We start from the raw sequence: 25764 nt of genomic DNA, 5'->3' as shown, positions 1-25764 counted from the left end.
TAAAACCCCGGCCGGGGGTTGACTCGGGCCACCGGCAGGCCTCCGACGAACGATAAAGTCGCTACCGCTTGGCGGCCAATCAAACAGCGGTCATTCTACGAAGGACGCCGAGGGCCTCGCCACAAGAACGTGGAATTACCGCCACTGGCTCGGAGAGCAGACGGCGGAGAAGAGCACAGGCCCCATGTCCATTTGAGCAGCAAGACACAATTTGTTTTCCCTGTCGGAGAACACACAAACCACATCGCGTTGTGTTTACATCACGCAGCGCGCGGCGTCAACACACGACGCCTTTGGGGATCAGCGATTCTCTAGACTTTCACGAAGGGAAGAAACGAATACGAGACTGTTGAACACGGAGTAGTAGTAGTAGGTGTTCGCGACCAAATATTATCCATAACAGACGGGGGTTTTGTGGGGGGTTAGATCGCGCTAAATATGTGTTGTTAGTCTCGCCACCACCCGACACGGCCGATTGGTAAAGTTTTCCACGTGAACAAAACGTGCCAAATCGTTACGGGTTCAGCACACCGCTTGTGTGTTGGAGAGTAAACCCACAACATTTACAATTCGGGCAAGAAGTTCCACCGGTGATTACGACCAGCCTCGTCGGGCGACAGCCGAGATTGTGGAAAAATCCTCCTCCCGTTTGAGTCTTAAATAAAAGCAAGCCTAAAAAACCGTCTATTATGATTGCGAGACTGCAATTTGATCTACGTCTGGGGCATGTAAAACACCCGGACTCCGCAAAAAAACTCCAGAACGTTCTAAACGACGACAGTTCTGCCACAAGTTCCCCCGCCAGCGGGAGTCGGTGCCCGAGGCCGGAGTCGTATCGACGACACGTGGGTGGTTCTCTGGGATCACGTTGGTCACAACGGGGCGAATGTTACTAGGGGAAGGAGGGGGGGGGGTGAAAACGGCGGAACACCTTGCGGGCGCGCGCAGCAAATGACAGAGAGCCCAAGTCGTCAAACTGTGAGGCAGATAAAGGACGGCACTTTGAGGCTTGCGGTTTGGCGTCTGATGACGACGACGACAACAAGAATGCGTTACGGAAAGACCCTCTACTGCAGTCCCCCTATCAGTGCGGCGCGACATCTCAACCGGTTCTTGTCCCCCCCCCCTCACTTCCACCTGCCGCGTTCACCAATCTGCACTGACCAGAGTGGTGAAATATGGTTAGACAACCCCCCCCGATGACTGACAGGGAGCCATGGGGGGAGGGGAGGGGCGGCGGAGGCTCGTATCCGGCAGTGGAATGGCAAAGGCTGTAAAAGAGAAAAACACATCCATCCACGGCACCGAGGGGCACTTAAAACGCCTCGCTTGTGATTGGCCGAAACGACAGCAGCACCCCCTACGCCTACGAGCGACTTAAGGCCGCGTTATCGGGACGGCATCGGCTCTTTACGAGGCTTTGTGAATATGCATTTGAAACGTTGTGGGTTTTTTTTTCCCCCCGCGGGCGCGGGCGCGGCTACAACGGCGCCTGGCGCGGACGCGGTGATCTAAATCCGCGTTTGGATAATTGCGTGGGCGAAGCCGGCGGCGCCTGTTTTGGGCCTCGGAGCCCCACGGCCAACCGGGGTGGGGGGAGACGACCATCGCAGCGCAACGCCGTCCGGTCGTCGCCGCACGCTCGCTAGGTAGATGGCGCTCGCTTGAGGCGAGGTTGGCGGCTCACGCGGAGATGGAGCCAGCCAAAAGGCAAACAGCCCTCAAGGTAATCGGGTTGCCTGTGAGGAGGTAATGGCAGCAAGGGAGGTTTCCGACCTGCGCGTGTGCGAATCCGCTCGTCTGACGAGTATCCCCTTCACACGCGCACGGGCTTTCTCCGGGCATTCTTAGTTCCTCCCGCCTGTAAAATCACACTCGGCAACTGGACAAACAGCTTACGCCCTCCTAAGATGTCTCAAAGGTTCATTGGGCAAACAGCGGATTACCGTTGGCGTATCACAAGCAGCAAGAAAACGCCGACGCAATGTGAGAGCAATCCTGCTGCCATGAAGCACTAATTGTGACGCCCCCCCCCTGCCGCCAAAGAAAGACAAAGATCCCCCAAATAGACTTTTTAACTGACTGTTGGGGCAAGTGCTGTTAGCGAGCAACACCACCTCCTTAACAAGCAGCACTCGGAGGCACAGGCACAACCACGCACACAACCCGTCCCAACCACGCACACAGTGGCGAGGTGTCGGCTGCCCCGCCTGGTATACAGGAGGTCGTGGGTTCGATTCCCACCCTGACACCTACGGTATATTTGCAGTTTGCATGTTCTCCCCGTGATCGTGTGGATTTTTCTCCGGGTCCCCTGGTTTTTCCCTCCACGTATTTGGCTGCTGTACATTTCCACGCAATGAGCTCCCGTTTGTGGCCAGGTCGCTTCTGAAAAAGATCTATCGAGATTAGTGGGCCCTACCTGGTAAAATAAAAAATAGTCTACATTATATATTTAGTCTACACAAGCCAACCGCGCGCCACACGAAATGTGGAACCAAGAGAGGAAGAAATCGCGCGAAGAAGAACGAGTCGGAAACGCCGAGCAAACGGCCGTGACGCTGGGCACAGAGCAGCCAAGGGCGCGTTCCACCGTTCGTGAAAGAACGCGCGCTCCCCGCTCGCGATGCGGCCTCAGCGTCCTCTCCTCTCTAGCAGCACAGTCCACCACAAGTCCCATTCTCTCTCTCTCTAATCCCTGCTGCCATCTCTACCCCCCCCCGCCGCCAGCCTCCAACGCCCCTCGCCAGCAGAGCCCACAGCTCTTCCTCACGTGCGCCCTCAAGACCTGGCCCTCAAACCCCCTCCCCCCTCCAAGGCCCCCCACCCTCGCGTCACCCCGCCTTGGGCACAGTGGGAACAGGCACAGGCAGGGTGTTCCCACGATGCAGCGCGGCAAATGCTCAATTAATGTGGCGGCACATCTGCTCCCATCGCGCGGCTTAATCGCTTGCGACGCGCAAGCGCCCGCGCATGCCTAATGGGGCGAGGGCTGCGTGCTCACGTGAGCACGATACGGGGGTTTATTGGGGTGCGGGTAGAGGGGGGGGTGCGGAATGCGTGTAGATCTGTTGGGGCGGGTGTCAGAGGACGAGCAGGGGGAGTGTGTTTGGTGGGAGGGTTGCGGTGGAGGTGGTGGCGGCAGGCTGAAGGGCGGCCACGGTGGCCAGGTACGGGCGCAGAGTGCGACGTGTGATGGCGCGGCATCGTCTCTCACGACAGCGGTGTCGTCGTTGATGTGATCTCGCGCTCAATCTTACTCAGAACAAATCGCCCGAAACCGCCGCTCCCCCCCGCCCCCATCCTCGTCCGATCGGAGGCTGCTCTGGCCGCAAGCCAGGACGGCGCGTAGACGGTCGGGCACCGTTGTATTGTTCTTCTACGCTCCCCACCTTCACCGAACTGCACTAAGCGCTGGTGAAGTATGGTAAAAAAAAACGTGACCCCCTATAAATGCCTTTAGCGGGTCGTGGGGGTGCAGCGTTTGCGATTGCAGTAGGCCCCCATCCAGCAATGCGGTTAAATTACCGGTGAAACATTTAACATTTACAAAAAATTTGCTTTCAAATTTACATTTTTGTGTCCACCATGTTGCCCCTGTGCAGTGGAGGCTTGTGAATTGGCGGTCGGGGTTGGTGGATCACAGAGACACGAGTCCCGCATGAGACTCCTCCTACCTGCTGGCAAGTCAGGTGCCTAAGCACACAGTACAGGAAGTAGGTTGTGTGCAGAGTTGCGTATGTAAGCATGTCTCTGAGATATCGTTTGCCACACGTTGCAAAAACGCCAGCGGAGACGAAGCAAGAGGCCAAATATCCCCGAAGCACAACTGTCCTAAAAATAAGACTCTTAGAGGAGTTCCAAGTCAAAGGAAGTATTACCATTAATCTTTTGATGTTTAACATTTGCATTGTTATAGTTTATCATCGCGAAGGAACAGACCGTAAATACAAACATCGGCGCAATGCCCGATCCACAAATACCAAGGAGACATCACGGCGATGATACACTCCTCTGCTCCTGGCGCCGTTATCTGGCTTGACCGCCTCAATGTGAAATTAGAGTTGTTGCTCTGCAATCTACATCAGCCGTACGAAAGAAAGAAGACCGCCTGCCAATGGGTTACACTCAGCATTCACCTCCAGTTGGTGACTTTACTTCCAACTTGCTCCCATACACCGCTTCGTGTTGTTAGAGATTGACGCCCCACGTGACGCGGTGTCATCTTTAGTAACGCCAAATTATAGCTGCTCCCTCGGCCTCAAGATTGCCATCGGCAATGATTCAATCAAGCTGACGATTGCCGATCGCCGTGCGGCACGGTTCGGATCAGATCCAATATAAACATCGGCGGTTGAGGATGAACAGGCCTCGCCACTGTTTCACATCAGACACCCTTTTCGCCCATTTAACACGTAGGCCTTTCGCATCCAATATGAGCCACAAGAGGTTTTTTGAGTTACATCGCGTAAATATAAATGTGTCGTTAAACCCGTCACCACCCTTTACACCCCTATGATGGTTTTTATATGCAACGTGCCAGAGGTGTGGACTCGAGTCATGTGACTTGGACTCGAGTCAGACTCGAGTCATGAATTTGATGACTTGCGACTCGACTTGGACTTGCATAACAATGACTTTGTCCCACCTATGAGATGTGGACTCGAGTCATGTGACTTGGACTCAAGTCAGACTCGAGTCATGAATTTGATGACTTGCGACTCGACTTGGACTTGCATAACAATGACTTTGTCCCACCTCTGCAACGTGCAGTCTTGCTTGCATGCCACCTTTGCTGCGATGGAAAAAACAAACCGCAGCCAAGGCCGCAAGCAGGAAACTCCTGCAGTCGGTCTTCCACATGCATGCACACGTGGTGCAGAAGGATGTGTACACATCACTGCTGCACCCCAGAGAATAACCGAAACAACTCACTTACCCAGAACAGCCTCACTAAGTCTCCACACACTCTCTCTCTCTCTTAACAAAAATCCTGCTCATTACACATTTAACGTGATTTTTTGTTCCTTGGTAATAGCTCGTTTCTCTACTCCATACTTCTGGCCACCGGTACAATGTCAATGGATAATTCGTCTCATTCCGATCCACCACTGTGGAGGCAGCGAGGGGGTTGGTGGATCACTGGATGAATGTTGTAAAACTCCCTTCCCATAGACGTCCAGGAGGTGCCTGAAACCCTGGCTCGCCACAATAAGATTGCACCGGTGGCATAGGACGGAAACAATTGCCTGTAGTCAGCCTGAGATAAACGCCACACATTTAAAGGAACTCCAAACTTTCGCTCAAGTGGACCGTCAGCCCCCTGCGTGCGAGTGTGCGTCCTGCACATGGCCAAGGCAAGGCCCCCGATCGCCGTCTCCGAGAGGCTGTGGCTAAGGACGCGGCGGTCGCCACGAGGCGGGGGTCACGCGGCCGCCCACATCTGACTTTTGGAGTGATTTCTGTCAAGTCTTTAATCGTAGAGGTTTGGAACTGTTGGGCTCCGTCAGGCCTGGACAACCCACAACTAGCTGGAATGAGTGCGAGAGCACCGGAGCAAGTTAAGAAAGAGCGGGGGGGGGGGGGTGGGGGGGGGGTAGAGTTATTGAAGCGATGAGGCGGAAGGCTTGAGAGGGCTGGGTGGGCACGGGTGAGAGAGAGCGGAGCGCGCGGCCGGCGTGCCCATTGTTTGGCGAAAAATCTGGGCAATGGCCATTGGCCCGGGGCCCGCAACCCAGACGCCGCCGTGCCCATCCCAGTCGCTTTGTTTCTGCAGCGGGCAATCCCCGCACTCTCCAGGTCAAACACTGACGGTCGACAACCCCACTTAACACGTCAGCCGTGTGTAAATCTTGGCAGAATTAAGTGGAGACCGGTACCCCCCTTCCCCCCCCCCGCCACTCCCTCCACGCTTTTGTTTGCGAGTAGCATTTCGTTTAAACACACTCCGTGCGTGCTCAGGCATTTGTGTCGACATGGCGCGGGTGGGAGGGGCCGCCCTTCATGTAAACGGCAATGCGTTCAGAATGTTTTCCGATGAGGTTGACGATGATATTTATATCGATGGGATAATTACTCCGGGTCTTCAGCAAAATCCCCTCGCGTCGAGTACGCCGACTCACAACGGCGGCGCTGGCGGCCCAACGGGAGGGAGGCCCACGCCTGCCACAGCTGTGCCCTGCGCTGACGGCCTGGCGATCGCCAGGGGGCCCGCGCAGCTCCTGGTGGGCACCGGAGCACGCTGCCCAAGACACGCCCGGCCAGCGGAGGCACGAGATCCGCTCGCATTCTCAAGAGCCGACCCCTCCCGCACTCGTTCCTCGCAACCTCCCGTGCAGGTGCCGTCGCGCTCAAAGCCCACGACGCTAAACGGGGGTGAGGTGCATCCGTGACAGGCGACTCCCGCGAGCGCTGCGTTGTAAAAGCGGACCCTGCGGCGGCTGTCCTCCTGGCTGCGGGGGACTTCAGGAAGCCGCTAAAATTCTTAAAAGGTGCAGAGCACTCAAATCTTCCGGTCCCAGAAAACAACAACACGCTCGGGAGGTGACGGCGGAGGGTCGCGTGGCACGAGGCGGGCGCGCACCCCTCCCCTCCTGAGGGTGTGTGGGGTGGGGAGTCCCAACTACCGTTCATAAACATTATTAATACATGAATAATTATTATAATGAGTTTCCTAGGGTGCCTGGAAGAGGAAGGCAACCCAACGTGCGTCGAGTCTGCGGCCACCGTTTGAATCGTCCACCGACGCTCTCATGGACAGTGGCGTAGCTATCGAGTGTGCAGGCGGTGCAATTGCACCGCCGGGGAGCCGGAAGAGAGGCCCTGGTGGCGGGCTACGAAAATTAGACAGGGTGGGGGTGGGGGCGGGGGGGGGGGGGGGTTGGGGTCTGGGGGGGCCGGGGCACCCATTTCGTTCATTGCACCAGGGCCAATGCCGACCGCACTGCCGCCACTGACCATCAACAAGAGAAGTCTTACCCTGGACGAGTCGAAGCTTGGGCTGGACTGATTGGCACTGGCTGCCCAAGGGCCACTGGCACTCCTCTCTTCACAAGCTGTGAAAGCGACACACGGAGAGAGAGAGACACACACACACACGGATAAAGTCAGCGACATCAGAGCCTTTCACGACACCTTTGTCAGCGCCGCCACCACCACCACCACTACGGCAGCCACAGTGCCTGTCAACGTAGCCACTGCAACGCGACGCCTTTTAACAACGGGCTTCAACGGCATGTGTCAACACGGATGATTAAGCTCCTCTCGTTCACGATTATAACTGTCGTGCCCACGAAATCGGCAAAAGTTAGAGCAATGAATTGCATCAAATATAACTTGTTCCACGTGTTATCGGTGAGCTGCGAGGTTCACGCCTCGATGTTTATGCACTCGAGGTGCATCCACAATCGCACTGCGGCTTTTCTCAAATTTTCCATTGGTGCTTAGGACCGTACGGTGAACCACCGTAGTCAGCTCTCCTGCAATGGAGGGAGGGAAACGACACCAACTCTTTTCTGAAGCCCTCTCATCGTGGCCAGCAGCAGACCTCGACATTGGCACCGAGCTCCCGGACATAGCGCGGCCAACGCACGCAAGAGCAGGGCATCCGAGAGGAGGGGGGCAGCCAACGAAGGCTGAGTGCCCACCAGCGGCGGTACCAGCTCCAGAGGCCAGTGGGCAGCGTGGCGCTCGAGAGATTCTAACGTCGAGCGTGAGGGCCCACCGATGCGGAATGTGCGCCGCTTTTCAACTCGAGGGAGGAGCTGGGTAACGCTGTCTTTCCGACAGCTGTTTCTTTACCCGAGGACGGCTGCTTGCGTTGTGGCCGAAACGTCGTGAGAATTTTATTATATAATGTTTTTATTTTTATTTTATTATTTCCCTTCTACGTGACTTTACCGAAAGAACCAAGAATATGAATCCCTGCAGTCACGAAAGCTTTAAATCGAAATTTTACGGAAAACCGCGCTTTGCCGTGCAGCGTGCGGAAGGGGACAAATGGCTTAATTAAAGGCACCGGCGGCGCTTCCATCGGCGTTCGTTCGCAAGTGGAACACCGCGGCCGCCTCAATTATTCAAGGCCGCCCTTCAAGGGGCCCACTCTGAACCTGTTCCAACAACAACTCATAAAAGGATGCATCGTGCAAAGAAAAGAAAACTAATTAACAGGTGTACACGTGCGGATGTTTAACCGGCTCGGTGGCCACTGATGAACGTGCGATGCGTCGCATCTCCCCGTCTAACTTGCTTGTACTGTTCACTCCTATCGTGTTTTTGTACCGTTTGTTGTTGTAACGCCCGTCAACCGCCACTACTGGACGTCAGTGACAAAGAGCGTTATGGCTCATCGGATTCCTCCTGCAGTACAAATAAATATTCTGATTCCGATTCTGACTGCGGAGACGGCGCAGGGGATGACTCAAGAGGCAGGGGCGGCTGCTGCGACAAGTGATATAAACAAAACCCATGCACGAGAGCAGAACAGTTAACGCCAACCGGGTGCTGTGTTCACGCAAATCAAAGTGCCCGAGCGCAAGGGAAAATCGTACTTATTAAAAAATAATTACACCTTTGGGGCAACGTGCAAATAGATTCGCACTCTTAGCACTCATCGGCACGCCGCAGCAGCAGCTTAAGCAACTGCTGAAGAGCGCACTGTTACAGTTATTATACCTCTGTGTTATGCACACAAATTTAAAATAGGCCACCAGAATTGGCATGCGTGTAATTAACATCGCGTTTGCTGCCTCGGTGAATTAAATCAATGCAATGCAAATGAACGGGGGGGGGAACAAGGAACCCATCAGGCAAACAAGATAAGACTCCTTCCTATAACGCGTAGGTTTTTTTTTATCACAATATAACTGAATAGCGAAGACACTCCCCACTCACTCACTGGCTCGCTCAACCAGGCACACTCCACCATACGGTCGCCTCGCAATGCTCGGCATGATGACGATGATCGTACAGCGTGCCTAGGAAGCCCTCAATGAGGCTCACAAATGATTTTCCACGAGGGTACGGTTACGATGTTGGGCCAATTTCGGGAGTAATTTTGATTGACCTGTGAAAAACAAGCCACGTTGCGTGCAGTAGAAGCCATCCTATTGAACGAAGAACCACTGAGATTCCACAGAGACGGCTCAGAAACCTGCTCGCTGTAACTTTCCTTTCACAGGCATCCGATTTGTCAGATGCTTGCAGTCTCCCGTCGAACGCAAACACCCCCCCCCCACCCCCCCCGGGCACTCTCATGACAACTTTTGTGAATCGGACAACCTCCATCCCAGCGTGATCCACCAACCTGGACCTACGAGCCCCGCTGCATTAAACACGCGTGGCCCCCACCCCACCGTGAAGAACGCCGTGGACTCCTGCGCCCCCCCCCTCCCCCCCAAGGAGGGCCCCCCTCTGTGGACAAGAGTGGCCTTGGCAGGCACAGACGGCACGACTGGGTCTGTGCGAGTGGCATCGTGCATTCTAGATTTGAAGTTTTCGTGACTGCAAGGATCCATACTCGTTGGTTCTTTCGGTAAAGTCACGTAGGTGAAAATAAAAAAATGAAAAAAAATAAATTAAATCACGACGTGCCATCGTTACTAGTTAAGCAAAATGTAAATGCTGTGGGTTTAGTCGCCAGTACACCGGTGTGCTGTACCAGTAACGATTTGGCATGTGATGTTCAGGTGACAAACCTTAACAATCGGCAGTGTCGGGTGGTGGCGGGTTTAACGACACATTTATATTTACGCGATCTAACCCAAAAAAGACTATTATGCAAATGATAAATGCCATGAGATGCAGTGACCAGGTCATACAAATACCAAAGAAGGTCAGCCAAGGAAGGACCACCGCCCCTCCCCGCCACCTCACGAAGCAGCGTGCGCTCAAACACGATTCACGAGCTTTCAGATGCGCTTCTGTGGCCGTCTAGAATGCTCTTCCTTCGGACGTTCGCAGGCCACTGTGGAGCGACGTCGCACTTTTACATCATCTAGATTGGAAACTCGTTCTCTTGAGAGCTGATTGTTGTGTTTAGTTTCTTGTTCTTCCCCCCCCCCCCCGAGCACACCTCCGAGTAGCACGGTTGGTTACGTACGGTGCGAAAGAAGCTCACCGTACGTACGTACAGCCTCAGATCCACAAAACACACACGCACGCCCGGTCGTATACGTTGTGCCAGACGAGCGCTCGGTTATATTTAGTCCACGCGACTCCTCGCTCGCGCGCTGCACAACCCGAAGCGGCGTTTTGGAAGAAGCTTCGCTCAAGACCGCCTGCCTGACACAAACACGTGGGCCACAAGTGGTCGGACCGCTGGTAGCAAAAACTTGCCAAGAGGATTTGGGAGGAAGGGTGAAAGAGAACCGAGAGAAATTTGTATGGAGAGAAGGCGAGACGCGATAGGCTGGGGAGAGGGAGAGAGATCAACTAAAGAGAGACGCACACAAAGGAATAACACACACGGGAGCTGTCAGTCATAAATGATGGATGCTAAAGACAGGAAGGCGGTGTGGAGAGGGTTAGGAGTGTGTATTGTGTGTGAATGCATTGTGTGCGCTTGTGTGCATGCACGCAGGACAGTGTGGTGTTTGTGCGCTGAACAGTGGTGGTTCGGACACTGCATTATGATCGCAGTGACCTGCGTCACATTTCTGGTAACTCTCACCCGAAGATAAATTAGTTCTGAACTTAGTCTAACCCTTCCCTAAGATGAATTGAGACAAAGCATTATCGCTTGGTATGGTACACGGTGCCATCTATGGCTCACTGTGTTGACACCTTACAGCCGTTTGTCAATCCATTGCTGAAGGCCTTCCAATAGCGTGTCCAGTGACGACGGTCGTTCGACCATACTTCCCCCACGCAGGTCAGGGAAGGGGGAGAGAGAGAGAGAGAGGAGGGGCCCCGAACCAGTTGAGAGATAATGCTCGCCAACCACGTTCGCCGTGTGGCCAGGAATTGAACTCGGGTCGCCGGGTTCGTAGCGCCGCTGCTCCCGAACACACCGGGATTGTCCGCCGGCCTTCACACGGAATGCTGGGACATAGTCCCGTGAGCGAGCAGCCATGAAGGCCGGCACGGCACACGAGTGGGAGGCGTGGCCGGAAAAGCCACAACCCGACCACCTTGGTCTCCCCGCATCTCCGATTAGCACGGCTGGCTACATACGGCGCGAAAGAAGTTCAACATACATGCATACATGCTCTGCTCGCTGCTCGCTAACGGCATTTGCCTCCACGGTTTCCCTGGGCCAAAAGCGGGCTGCGTGTGTGCGCGTGTGTTACCGCGAGCGTGATTACGCTGGCGGTTTGCGTGCGCGTGGTCGTCTGACTGTGCGAGTTGCCACGTGTGTGTCTGGGAATTCTCCTTGCGCGCATGCGCGTCTGCGGCCGTGTGCAGGCACAACAACAACAACCGCCGCCGCCATTCGCCACGAAGCGTGCGATGACGTTACCAAGGCGCGTGCGCCAGGCTAGGTGCACCTCGAGGCCACGTGAAAGTGTCGAAGGCTCGCTTGCCGGCAGGAAGCCCCGGAACAGACCCCGGTGCCACCTACGGGTTGACCGACTGAGACAACAGGCAGAGGAGATGCGCAGCCACAACCACGCGCATGTACACGCGCGCGCACTTCTCCAGCCAGTTACTTCCCTGCTGCCAGCTTCACCGCAAAGCCCTCGGGCTGTATCGCTCACATTTCCACCACCGCACGGGTCTCACGGGTGCAGCCCCCCCCCCACCCCACCCTTAGCGACTACCAATTATTTTTTATTATTATTCAAAAAGAACCAAGAGCCACAACCGTTGGGTCCAACAAAATCGAGGTTTTGAACCCTTCGGTAAAAACAACGTTCGCTTCAACAGTCCGTACCGCCGGCAAAAGTTCAGGATAACATTGTGACCGCTGTACCGGACGAAGACAAATGATGAAACGGGTTTTCGTAACAGTGACAAAGATGACGATGATGGCAATACTGCAACGGTGATTGCGCAACAAAGCCACTTAAACTAATTGCGAGGCACCACAATCATATGGTGTTCGTGGAATTCAAAAGAGCAACAGGGCTACGTGTGGACTCTTATCGGCGTTAACCGCGAAGAGGCAGTGTACGTTTTGTCATCAAGAATGAGAAAGTATTACTACCTCCTATTAGATATATTTTCCGTAATGGGTTTTTTTTAAGTGAATAAATGCAATGCAGTCTCTCTTGAAGTTTTGCATTATAGTAAAAACATTAACATAAATCTGCTTCAATTATGCAGGAGTCTGTTTTTGCCTTATTTATGGGGTAAAGGAGAATTCCTACGACATTCGTGTATTTCAAATGCACACTCATGATTTATCGCCGTTTCTACCACTAATACCCGGCATACCAAACAATAAACAGAGATTTTCAGCACCACGCGCTGGTATTCCCCGCACAGTGCTGATAATGACCAGACTACATCAGCATGAAGATACGTTAAATTACTACGTGACTTAATTAATAACAAAAAATATTTCCAAAATTGTACTTAAAGATCCGAATATATTTTCTCTCGTGCGGGACACAGACCTCTGGACCACCACTCCAATCCCACTCCAACACACAAAGACAAATACCCCCCCCCTCCGTATAGCATTAACAGACTGTTGGGGCAAGCGCTGTTAGCGAGTAGCTGCACATATTGCTGGTCGGTACGGTACACGAGGTGGTTGGGTGGCCAGCACCACGTCCAGCTGCCTTTGTCTCCCTTGTGGCGATGTTGACGCACCGCGCCAGGCACTCGTTCGAGGCCGGGTCGACCGAGGAGGCCCAGGATCGATTCAGATATTCGTCACCAATGTTGGCCGCGAGCGGGAATCGAACTCAGCTCGCCGGGTTCGTCGCGCGACGAACCGCTGTCCCGCCGCTCCCCGACCCCGACACGCTTCGCACGCTCGCCCACACGCCCATGACGCCAAAACCAATAAGATGTGACCGTTTGGATCTGCTGTTAAAATGAAAGCAACCCAGTCACTTGAACTCAACAGGACCCCAGATACCCGACTCTAATGAAATGATACGAGGAGCGGTCACAAAACGCTTCAAGGGGACGGTTTTGGGGTCCCACGGGAGGGCGACCCGCGGAATAAATGCTGCCGAGTTCATAGGGAGGGGGCGGGGGGGGGATCCAAGGGGTTAACACAAATCGGCCATTCACACCGCGCCTTTCCGATCCATCGTAGAAGCAGCGTCTAAAACACTGCAGGGGCAGAAGAGCGGAGTCGCTAACGAGCCGAGCGCCGTCTCACCGCTGCCCGTTCTCCACTTCAATCAAACGCCTTGGCTGTTAAAACGTTTATGGATTCCGCCCCAGGGAGATACCAACATCGCGTGTCCACTGCGTGCATGCGTGCGTGCGTGAGCGCGCGCGTGAATACAAGCCAACGTCAGTCACGAATATCTGAACCGGTTTTTGGGGCCTCCCCCAGGTCATTTCAGACTTAAAGGAGCCCTTGGTGAGGCGTGTAAACATCACCGGTCGTCGGTCCTGGCCACACCATCCACTAATAGGCGCGCGTAAACGGCGCTTGCCCCAACAGTCCGTTGAGGCTATACGGGGGAACTTTGTGAAAACAAGGTGCTGTTCAAATGTCCTGGGAACAACATGCAACAGCTGCAATGGTAGTTAGCAGGCTTGGCCTGAGAGCCCATGTTGAACACTGATCGTGAAATGGACCGAGTGTGTTGATGTTAGGAGTCGCTGTATTAAGAAACAGAGCCCTGAGTGCAAATGAGTGTTTACTTTTCATTTCTGGTACTCCAAGTTGTTTTATTCCATGTCCAGTAGTGTATAAAGCATGCAGTCAATATTCCGTATATTTTGAATGCCCAGTATGCGTGCGTTCTTACATACGCTGCACAATAATTCACTCATTCTGTATTCTATGCAGCGCCTTCTTAAGCAGGAGAGCGTCCGTAGAGATACGTTTAAAAAAAGAAACAAGGCGGGTAAATCAATGTCTACGGAAATAAATTGTCGTGGCAGTTAACACTTACAATTCGAATTTGGGTGACTCCACAATTGAGGACCGCCGATTGTGGAATAACCCAAGGTTTGTTGATGTTAATCCACTGTATCGGTTCGAAATATACCCAACGGTAGTGTCAAAAAGAAAAAAAAACTGTCTACGGCAAAGCCAATATCGTTCCGCTCGGCTGAAAGCTCAATGTACGGTACTAACGTCGCTTCGTAGACTGCCGGGGAAAGTGCTTCGGGCGAGCGAGCGAGCGCCTGTTAATGCTGGTGTGGGATGCAAGTGAGTGGCAAACGGGGCCAGAATCAGGCGTGCCCACCCCGCCTTTGTCTTCCCAGTGACGATGCGGATACAACGCCGCGGGTAATTAGGAGGAGGCACATCAGTACAGCGCAAATGCGAGTGATGTTACACGGCGCACGAATGATTATAGCACATTGCACGAAACAGGAGGCGAACTAATGTTAAAACACCTGCTGTCACACGACCATCATCGGCACTGGGAAGATAAAGGTGGCCAGGGCACGGCGCCTGTCAATCCACCTCCGCTCCGGATTGGGTGCGTCGTACGCGATCCAGGCTCGTGGTAAAAATTTTGCTATCAGTTAATTTACTTTCTCATTGTGCAACGGTCTCCCGTTAGTGCCTTCTCATCCTGTCCCTTGTGTTCCGCTTCAGTCGGCCCCGTTAGCCCGGAGCGGCGGCGATTCTCGTGAGTTGGGTCCCCAGTACCACCGGCGGGAGGCAGCTTTTGTTTCGGACATTCATTTCTGTTTTACTCATGATATTTAATCTGCAAATGAAGTTAGGTAAACTACCCTCATCAAGCTACCCCTAACTGGACATCTGTGAAACTACTGGATATCTCGACTGGACATCGGTGAAAAAAAGCCTCACAGCTCCTCGGATTCCTCCAGTGGAAATAAATATTCTGATTCTAAACATTCCGATTCTAACCTTAAGATCTCAATGCCCCCCCCCACCACCCTCCGCCACCCCTAAAAAAAAACTTTATAGTTGCGTTAACAAAAAAAAAGGTAGTTTTATGTTCCGGCAACATGAATCTCATCTTGTGTGACTGGCATTTAGAGAGGTAAGTGAATGTGTTTTGTCACCAGGGGGTCGTGGGGCCTAAAAACTAGTTTGGGAGATGCTGCCCCAGAGGCCACAAGTCCATACATTGGGCACAATTGGTGACTCATGAACACACGATCATCCAATGCGTGTATAAAGAAAAATGGTGAGCCCATGCATCGGACCTTGTGTGGCCCAGAAGTCCATTTCACCAACATCAGTAATCAAATGTAAACCTAGATGACCGAAAAGCGAAATCTATAAGGAACCACTACACAAGATGATATTGTATTTTCTGTTATCACCGTACACGTACTGTACTCGCCAATAAATATGATGATAGCTTAAACGTAAGCCTGGTGTTAGAATCAGCACACAAGTGTGTAGATCTGCATCACTGACATGGTTTAAATATCGCCCGTAGTGTATTTAAGATTATCAACATGAGCCATACAGAGGAGGGTAAACAACCACCTGTACACAGGTTGACCGGAATCACCGACTCAAATGCCTCTTTATGATCGAATGCTGCAAAAGCGGTTATTTAATTCCAAACCACATCGCAATGTTTTTTTTGTTACTTATACGCGTCAGCGTGAGTGCGGCGTTTACATTTCGTAACGAGCGTGCTCATGCACGGGACGCAAAACACGGCAGCACTGGTCTCTATGAGAGGTTCGGGACTATGCCACACCAGCACAGACGGAAATCGAGTCACCGGTAATGATGTAATCGCCGGGAAATGTGGTGGTGGTGGTGGTGGTACAAACCCCCCAGAAACGGCCTCTGGAGCATTAAATGACGTGTGCACAAGACAAAGATGCCCCATGTAGCCATTACCGACTTTTGGGGCAAATGCTGTTAAGCGAGCACCTATGAAGGCCGGCACAGCACACGAGGGAGTGAGTGGCCAGCACTACGCCCGGCCGCCTTTGTCTCCCCCAATTGGGATGTGTACACACCGCACCAGGTGCTAATTTGAGGCTGAGTCGACCTCAGGGAAGCCCAGAACCAGTTCGTATAATCACCACTGTTATTAATAGTGCGGGAATGGAACTCGGGTCAACGGTTTGGAGCACGGGGCGCTAACCGCTGCTCCACCGCTCCCCACACGCACACACACACACACAGGCACACACGCACACACACACAGGCACACACGGACACACATGCACAAACACACAGGCACAGTCACACCATCATATGGCTACGCACGGTCACACACACCACTACAAAGAACCCCCGTATAGCCTCTAGCATACTGTTGGGGCAAGTGCTGTTAGCAAACACGGATAATTATTAATGACGGAATACTGCAATTCATTTTTGGTTGTGTTAATAAGAGAAACGGTTGTGGAACACACATATGTGCAAATATAGAATATATAACACAAATACATAATATATATAATACACAAATTACACCCCCTCCATTATCCCAACTGAAACTCTCCCATCGTCAATCCACAACAGCAACCCATGGAGCATGAAGATGCCTCCTCAATTTCTGTCTCCGGAGTGCATTCATCATAAACATCAAAGCCATGCGAGGCACAATTTTGCTAGTGCGCACGTGCATGTGTTTCGTGCATCTGCCAGTCATCTCAGTCAGTCAACCCATGACACTCACAGAAATACAAAAAGACAATGATCCCCCATATAGCCTTACACGACTTTTGGAGAAAGTGCTGTTAGCGAAGGCCGGCACGGCACACAAGGGGGTGGGTGGCCAGCACCACGCCTGGCCACCTTTGGCTCCATGGTGGCGATGTTTACACACCGTAGCAGGTACGCATTTGAGGCTGAGTTGACCTCGGGGAGGTCCAGAACCAGTTCAGATAATCGTCACTGGTGTTGACCAGGAGCGGGTATCGATCTCGGATCGTCGGTTTCGCAGCGCAGCTGCAGTGCTGCTCCCCACTACCGCTCCCCACACAAGCACACTCTCACATACACACGGGCACACTCTGCCATGCATCAAGTAACAAGCGCACACGCGCGTATTCATGCAGATACCCCACTCTGGACACACACAAACACACTTGAGCGCGCACACATTTGCACAACCTCATAAATGAACAAACGCACGCACGCTCATACGCATGGCACGTGCACTCCCCGTTTATCTGCAGGCCGCTTTGGGTAATGCGATACACAGAGCACATGCAGCAAACTCCTGTCCTGTCTGTTTCGAGTGCACAGCATGCGTCCGTCTGCATGCCCTCTAATCTCTGCACGAGTGTTTACGCTTCATGTGCCTGTCTCAGCGTGTGTGTGTGTTTACGTGTATGTGTATATAAGTGTGTGTACGTGTGTGTGTGTACGTGTGTGTGTGTACGTGTGTGTGTACGTGTGTGTACGTGTGTGTACGTGTGTGTGTGTACGTGTGTGTGTACGTGTGTGTACGTGTGTGTACGTGTGTGTATGTGTGGGGAGCGGTGGTGTAGCGGTTAGCGCGCTGTGCTACGAACCCGGCGACACGAGTTCGATTCCCGCTCACGGCCAACACCAGTGACTTTTATCTGAACCAGTCCTGGGCCTCCCCTAGGTCGACTCAGCCTCAAATGAGTACCTGGTGTGACGTGTAAACATCGCCACTTGGGAGAAAATAGCAGCTGGGCGTGGTGTTGGCCACCTTGTGTGCAGTACCTGCCTGCATAGGTGCTCACTAACAACACTCGCCCCAACGGTCTGTAAAGGCTATACGGGGGGATATTTGTCTGTGTGTGTGTGGAAGGCGTCCATACAAATCACGCACCCAACTTAAAATGACAACGCTGTAGCAGACTTGGGTTTTTAGAAAAATATTTAAATGGTCGAATTTTTTTTTTTATATACCCTTTGTTTCACAGTGCCTGTTGCATGCACACATTGCGCGCCCACAGGCGCCCGTTGCGTGCCCACAGGCGCCCGTTGCGTGCCCACAGGCACCTGTGCAGGCGGCCCAATGCACCCTCACTCAGCCGAAACCTATCACCGAGGATTTAGGCACTCGTGTGGGCAACGTTTGATACGCATCCATTAACGGTGAAAGCGCTCGCGGGTTGAGCGGACGGGCGGCACAGCGATGGGCTGCTTACGGTGCACTTCTAGCGAAAGGAACAACCGCGTCAGCACACGCACGCCTCAACCGGCGCCGGTGAAGTGCGCCCTAATGCGACGCGTCGTCCTCCGAGCCTCAGATCCTGACGATATCCATGGGGATGCAAGAGGCTCTGCGGTTCATCCTGCTGTAAGGGGATTTTTGATGCTTCACTGACAAGAAGCAGTAGCTGCCTGCAGACTAGCGCAAAGAGTACAGACACACGCGCAGAATGTTGTCCCGCGTCCGAACGCATAGCCGCATCTGGGTGAATTGAAACCGCAGAGCGAATTTTTGGTTTTGCCGAAATAGGTTAGCCGCATATATATGCAAAATCGTACAAAGCGAGGCCGCACAAAGCACGGCAAGCTAACCATTGCACCACAGCTCCCCAAACGTACACACTCACAAATACAGAACTCACACACACATTCATCTCCTGCACCACTCCCCCCTCGAACCAATTCACTCGACCGTGCCTAACTCTCGCGCATCACGAGCCACGTGCGCAGAGACACGAGCGGCAGTGACGCGCACCGGCGCTAACCGATAGCGCGCGCGCTCGCGTCCCCTCTTTCAAACCGGGTAGGCGAACGCGTCACCGAATCGGCGCGGCGTCTCGTTTGACACCGGCGCACGGCGGAGGTGCCTCTCTCCGCGCCACGGTGAACCTCCCCGTCACGCGCGGCACCCGCGCGCCGGCCACGGACGTGCCGGCCACGCACGTTCCGGCAGGGCCTAACAGCCCTTCCCCACAGGGCCAGACGATTCCTTGATTACCCAACGAGGGACGCGGCCGGCAAGATGACCGCTCGCTCACTCGCACGCGTGTGTGTGTGTGCTGCCGGAATGTGAAGCCCGAGCCGGGCGGACGTGAACGCGAGTGGCTGGAAACCTGACGCTAGCAGACTTTTTTGTTGTTGTTTTTACTATGAGCGGTTACGTGGTGTCATCTTCTGGGGCTGTTCCCTGCCGCCCCGCCGGGCGTTACAGCAGAATTTACGATTCGCCTTGACGCGACTCCCGATTCTATAGATACGGCGTAATTGGTGATAAATGGAAGAAGAAGAAGAAGAATAAAAAATAATTAAAGATCAGCGCCTAGAAACTAAGTTTACTGCAGGAAGCGAAGGCGTGCGTTTCGTGAAGTCACGAGCAGACGCGCGTAACTCGGACTGCGGCACGTTGGGATGAATCGAATCGTACGCCTTAGCCTGGCGTAACGCCGCTGTTTGCAAAACAATACACAGTGAAGCAGCGTTCACCCTTCTTGCATTTTGGCTTCGGTGTAGTTAGCCCGCTGTTAGGGTTGTGGTGGGGATGTGGTCCAGTTGGCCAGGTTCGTTAAAATTTCGGGGGTCGTGGCGAGGTCAGGGGTACGGCAACCTGCGGCTCTTTAAGTGACCGCTCCGTCAGTTATGCATCAAGGACCCACCACCGTCTCGTGCTCCCAAGCATTGCGGCTCTTGAAATAAGAGGTTTAATGTTTTGCCGAATTTAAAGAAAATGGCCCTCCTTGTTATTTTGGTTCCCGACCCCTGGGTGGGTGTTGGGTCTGGATAAGGTCTACGCTCTGATTGGCTGCAACCACCTCTGGGGGTTGCTTTTGCTCAGTGCTGCTCGGGAAACACGGCGACCCAAACCCATTCCAATGAGCGCGCGCGACTCCCGGAACTTTGAGTGAGTCTCGCGTCCTGCACGTCACAATCTCACGGACAAGTACGCCAGACACAACCGTACAACAGGCGACCGGGTGGCCAGCTTTTGGGGGGGGGGGGTGGTGCTGAAGCCACGCGTCCATTGTCAGAGCAATGAGCTGGGCAACAACGACCGAAGTCCGGGTGTGGCGTCCCGGCCACGAAGCGAGAACGGTTCAACTTGGCCAATACCCTCAACGGGACATAAGAGTTTCCACGGCAGTCCCTGTGGCCTCCACACACCCACAGCTGTGATAAACACGCTGCACTCAGCTGTGATAAACACGCTGCACCCAGCTGTGATAAACACGCTGCACTCAGCACGAACACTTCCCAATGGGCTTGGGTCGCCCCCCCCCTTTCCTTCCTTTTTTCCCCTCTCCACATTCAAAACCGACACCGCCATTCGTTTGTTTATTTTCCCCACGCTTACTTCGAGTGCCCCGCTGAAACAACGCGAGGACCTGACGACGAGCTTCGCGATCAAAAGTTCTCGTGATTTTGGGAGGTGGCCGGGCGGCTCCCGAGGTCCACAGCGCTGGAGCTGGCGGCCGCTCAAGATTCCTGGGGGGGGGATTGCCAATTCTAGATTTGAAGCTTTCGTGACTGCAAGGATTCATACTCTTAGCTTTTTTTCGGTAAAGTCACGTGGGGGCGGGTTGCCAAATCCCAGCGGCCGCGCCGCGATCGACCCCTTCCCCGTTACGAGACGTCTGCAAGGGTGCGGGGTGGTGCGTGGATCCCGTTGACCTCTGAACGAGCGAGCAGATCGGGGGTTGATTTTTTATTTGGAGGGGCGTAGGCGCCCTTTGTTTTTTTGAGGACGTGCCACGTCGCGGAGAACCGTGGCGGCACGGTCGCGCTCAACGATAGCCGAGGCCAAACCGTGCCGGACGCCTTTCCCGCGTGGCCTTACGGAAGCCTCACTACCGATGAAGTTACTTTATTTTAGTTTTTCTTCCGGTTAAACCGGGCGTAGCGAGCTGATGATCTCAGCCCGGTCACTAAATGACTGCAGAGAAGAAAAAAAAAACGGGCAATTAATTTTGGTTACGCACTTAATTATCACAGCTCGATTCCAGATCCGCGAATTCATGGAGGGTTTCGCTGTCGTGCAATTGGCATCACTCTCGTTCGCAGGGCGAGGGTGGACAAAAGTGCTGCCGCTCCACCGTGTGCGGGCCACAGAGCTCGCCTCGGAGGGAACATCAAGGGGGAGCAGCTTTGAGATATTCGCTTCCGTGGGCCACACCCGAAACACGGGGGGGGGGGGGGGTTGGCACCGCTCCGCAGAGAAGTTTCCGAAGGGACATCTCATCACACGACATCGGCGACACAATCGGGTTAAAGCTGGCGGGTGGGGGGAAGATGTTACTATTGCTGTTGTTGTTATTACTTTACGATCAAAGTCTTCTCTGGTTGTTTTTGAGATGTCTGTCGGAGGGGAGTAAAGTTGAAAGGGGGTGGAAAGCAGGGAGACGGCAGAGCGGCTGTGGGGATGGGGGGGTGGTGTGTGGGGGGTGGGGGGGTGGTGGGTAGGTGGTGTGTGTGGGGGATTAGGTGGGTGGCAGACAGGCATAGCAGTGATGTATGCTCCGGTTAAAACCTTCGGAGAGAGAGAGAGATTGTGCGCCAAGTTTTTGTGTAATTCCTCCATCCTGGCCAGATTCCAAGCGTATGGCTCGCCCAACAACTGTGCCAGGCAAACGTCCTTTGTGCCATTAAAGCGTTCACCGCTCTGCCCACTCAGGGAGGGTCTTCCTCGCCTCCCCCCCACCCCTTCGCCACCTTCCCCATTTTTATCCAATCGCTGCCTTCCCCTCCACCGCCAACACCGAAGAGGTCACAGCCAACCCACACCCCCACACCCCGCCACACTCGCGCTCGCATCACTTGCTCAACGACTTCCCCCCCACCCCCCCCCCCTGGTCCTCCGCTGCCAACACTCGCAAAGAAAACGGGCCCCCCCCCCAAAAAAAATCCATCCACAATCCACACGGAGCAACCGCAAAGCACTCGCGCTCCCTCTCTCTCTCGCTCTCTCGCTGTATATTCATTGCGAGTGACGAGTCGACGTCTCGGGCTGGTTCAAACCGGTTCCACCGAAGAGGAAGAAGCGCCCCCCCCCACCCCCCCGCACAGGGAAACACCGGCAGGCGAAGCAGGATTGCTCGAGGACTCAACCGCGAGCGGCCGTTACGTTCAACGCCGTCCCATGTCACCCACCGCGACCACCGCGCACATGCCCATCAACGTCGACGCGCTTAAACAACTTTGTCTTCGCCGCTTGTGGTCATTTGTCTCGGCAACGCCGCCGATTCTACGGTGGCGTACGCCAACGCGACGCATTTTTACGCGCGAGAGAAGAGAGACTCGGTTTGCGCGGATCGAAACGGGAATCCGAATTGCGAACGTGGAGCGAAGACCAAGGGCGAGCGATGTCTGAATCAACCCTGGGGCTCCCCGCGGTCGACTCAGCTTGAGACGGCGAGCGGGTGTGGTGTGCAACCACCAACAACGCTGCAGAGTGCTGGCCAGACCACCTCCTCGTGTGTGCGGCACCGGCCTTAATGGGTGCTCGCTAACACCACAGAAAATAAAAGCCAGGTTTTGCCCTCATAGGTGTTCATCAGCATGCCATACTAAGCTGGATCTCATGAATACCCAGAGTGTTATCGGCACGGAGACAACAGCGAAGCCGTTGGGCCACGGGACCCACAAAACCAGCAGCAACAATGCAAAACGGCAAAAAGTTACGTGAACGCTGCTTTGGCGAACTTCATGAGCACCACATTCCAAAAAATCAAATGGTGAGTAAAATGCAGCTGGCTTGAAGGCCAAGTGAGCATTGTAGAAGCCACCACGGCTGTCCACACACCGCCCATGGCTGCGATAGCCGCAGCTGCCCGGCCAACGCTTACCGGAGGCATCGCAAACTGCGCCTCATTGTGTTCCTAGACAACGGGCGTGGACGTAAATTCTCTGCGAGTACCCCGCCCCCACACACACACCCACCCCGAACAATAAAACCCATTGTGATATTCCGTGCAATCGAGATGATATCTCCGAATGGGGTTCTCACCTGGGCCAAAGAAAACTATTAAATCGTCCCCCGCACACAGCGCTCGCACATTGCCCTTGACGACCTGCACAGACGAGCGCGCTGGGGCTCACGATTCACCTCTCCCAACTTCCCACTCGCACAAGCTCCGATCAAGGCCTTTGCTCAATTCAACTTTGACCGATGAGAAACTTTGACGGTGCCGTTTGTCGCTGGCCGCTAGACGTTTTGGCCCTTTGACACCCTGTGCTGAGCAAGGCGTGTTAAGAGAAAACTTTAAATGGAAGTCGAACATCCAGCAAAGGAGCAAATTGAATGAGAAGTCACCCCCCCCCCCTTCTTCTGCTCTGTTGTCCCCACTGTCTGAAATTCCCTCTCCTCCCATGGTCGACCGCGCCGCTCATTTGCTTCCATCGCTCACATCCACAGCGGTGCCCCTTCCTTCGCCCTCCCGGCCGTGGACGGCTTCGTTCTCTCTCGGTCCTTCCGCGTCATCCCGGCTCGTGCCGAGTACGTCCTGCACCTCGTACAGCCGCTCGGGATCACTTTCGTATCCGCAGACGCACTTTTTAAAACAGTGACGAAACTGTGTTGTAATTATATAATGCGTTACGAGCGTGCATTCATAAAACAAAATGTGCGTTTTTATTGTATTTCAATAAGAGTCTCGTACAGAGCACAGGGAGGGGGTACACAATATCCACGGACACAAGTCCCGAACTCTGTGCTCCTGGGTTTAGGAGGAGGGGGGGAGATTGGGCTCACTGCCCCACGCTCGTGGGGACCGAGAGGGGGGCGTGTGTTGTACTTTGATGCGGGGAAGAGGGAAGATAAGGGAGGAAGAGCTTAAGTAAAAGGATAAGTGGAAGATTCGTCCGTTACACCTCGGTGAGGTCGGAGGTTACAACTTCGCTTTGACTGGCGCTCACATGCAGGTAAAGGTCGCACTTTCGCCACCACAGCGGTCATGAGTTGGCCTTTCCTTCCCCAATGTTATAAAAACTACTAACAATTTTTTTTACACACCAGGTAAAGCCCACTGAACTCTGTAGCTCTATTTCAGAAGCGACCTTGCCACAAATTATAGCTCACAGAACTGCCTTATCATCGCGTGGAAATTTATGGCAGCCAAGCACTTAATAAAGCTCTCTCGAGACGTATGTCTGTGCATTTACGCTGAACTTCTTTCGCGCCGTACGTAGCCAACCGTGCTCATCGGAGGTGCGGGGAGATAACAAACTAAACGCAAAACGTACCAGGTGGAATGTGAATGGAATTTGCGCAAACGTCACGGTGCGAAGCTCACAGCTCACCAATAACACGCGTAACAAGTTAAACTTAATGCAATTTGTCGGTATAACTTTAGCCCATTTCATCGGCATTCTAATTCTAATCGTGATCGAGGGGAACTTAATCATCCGTATTGACACATGCCGTGAAGCCCGTTGTTAAAAGGCATCCAGTTGCAGTGGGGGGTGCTGATGAATCTATATAAAGATGCTTCCTGTGTAAACTCAAAACAAGCACAAAGACATCTTTGGAATGGCCAGCTGAAACACAAGAATTTGCCACGATGTGTGCCCCATAGAGGTGCCTTGCCGCTGCTAATGCTGCGCAGTTATTCTCTGCACTAAGCCGGTAGATTACACGGCAATATCAAATATGAATATTGTATAAATATAAATATTGCATGACTGGATGTGTTCACTGTCCGCGTGTTGCCACAATGCCGACACGTTTACCGCCAGCATAAGCACCGGCGAGCGCAGTGATGTGTGCATAACAAATATGGGTCGCCTGTCATCAACCGTGTTGTTCCACGTGAGAGCGTGGCTCTCTCTCGTGTCCGCGTGCCAGCGGGGCTGGTGGCACCACGGTGGTGTGGCGACTTGGAACGAGCACCATTTCTACCGTGGGACGGCGGGGCGGCTTGAAGAGCCGGACCACGGCTCTACTCGGAGTGTAAATCAATGCCAGCGTTACACAATGGCAGCAAACACCACCGATGCCGACGTTCAGGGGACAATGACGAGGATCACCGCTCTGCGCTGCTATTCAATTACGCATCGTGTTTGTCCTTATTGAGCTATCGTGTTGTGGGGGCCAGCACGCTGGACCCTAAGCTTCACTCGTGCTCGTTTCAGTTGCTCTGAATACCACGTTTTTTTTTAGTTCTGAGATGCTTATATTTGGGTCCAGGATATATATCTGCGTCGCGATCTCCTTCGTACACACATTATCCACAAACGCAAGGATTCTATCGGAAGCTCTTGAATGCGAGTTGTTGAAACGCGTGCAAATTCAAATCGCTAACAGATGTGTATTTTTTTATAAAGTCTTAATTTCAAATTGCCCTACTTTAAAACCGGGGAGGCCTGCCACGAACAGCACCACGTAGGGCTGTTCGTGCCGAGAGCGACCGGCGCATGGTGCAGAAAGCCAGCGCCGTGCGCGGGTTAACACACGACCATGTGACTAACGCTGCTGCTGCTGCTGCTACTGCTACTGCCGATCGTAATTCGTTTCAGAAACTGAAGGGGCGGAATATCCTCACAACCAGTGTAAGAACTGTGGGTCGCTACAAACCGGCCAAAAGTCACCGCAACCCACATGTAGGAATCTTAATATTCAAAGGCTCCAATGGCCAAACTAAAGCAATTTTTCCAAGATCCTTAAGATCGGCGGGAGGAGCGGCCCAGGCTGCCCCTTGCTCAGATTTCCATGGTTTCCAAATCCATGGAGTATATGGCAGCGATGTGGCAGATTCATGATTGATGGCTCCTGCAAATACCACTTGAAGTTGTATGCTGGCACGTGGATCTGACTGAGTGGCTCTATCGACGACGTT

The 25764-nt window shown here is 53.6% G+C and overlaps 1 protein-coding gene across 6 annotated transcripts in view; it reads right to left on the bottom strand.

Annotated features, from left to right (window-relative positions):
- Window positions 1-25764, bottom strand: part of LOC144949278 (transcription factor 12-like) — a 245543-nt gene that overhangs the window by 147489 nt on the left and 72290 nt on the right. For all 6 annotated transcript variants that reach the window (XM_078879208.1, XM_078879212.1, XM_078879213.1 and 3 more), the window contains exon 4: window positions 6979-7055. In XM_078879208.1, coding sequence (XP_078735334.1) covers window positions 6979-7055 — 77 coding nt within the window. The remainder of the gene's footprint in view (window positions 1-6978; window positions 7056-25764) is intronic.

This window comes from Lampetra fluviatilis, chromosome 53 (assembly GCF_964198595.1).
Source record: "Lampetra fluviatilis chromosome 53, kcLamFluv1.1, whole genome shotgun sequence".
Taxonomy (NCBI): domain Eukaryota; kingdom Metazoa; phylum Chordata; class Hyperoartia; order Petromyzontiformes; family Petromyzontidae; genus Lampetra; species Lampetra fluviatilis.
Note: the sequence above shows the minus strand (reverse complement) of the source record. Positions and strands in the feature narration are given on the sequence as shown.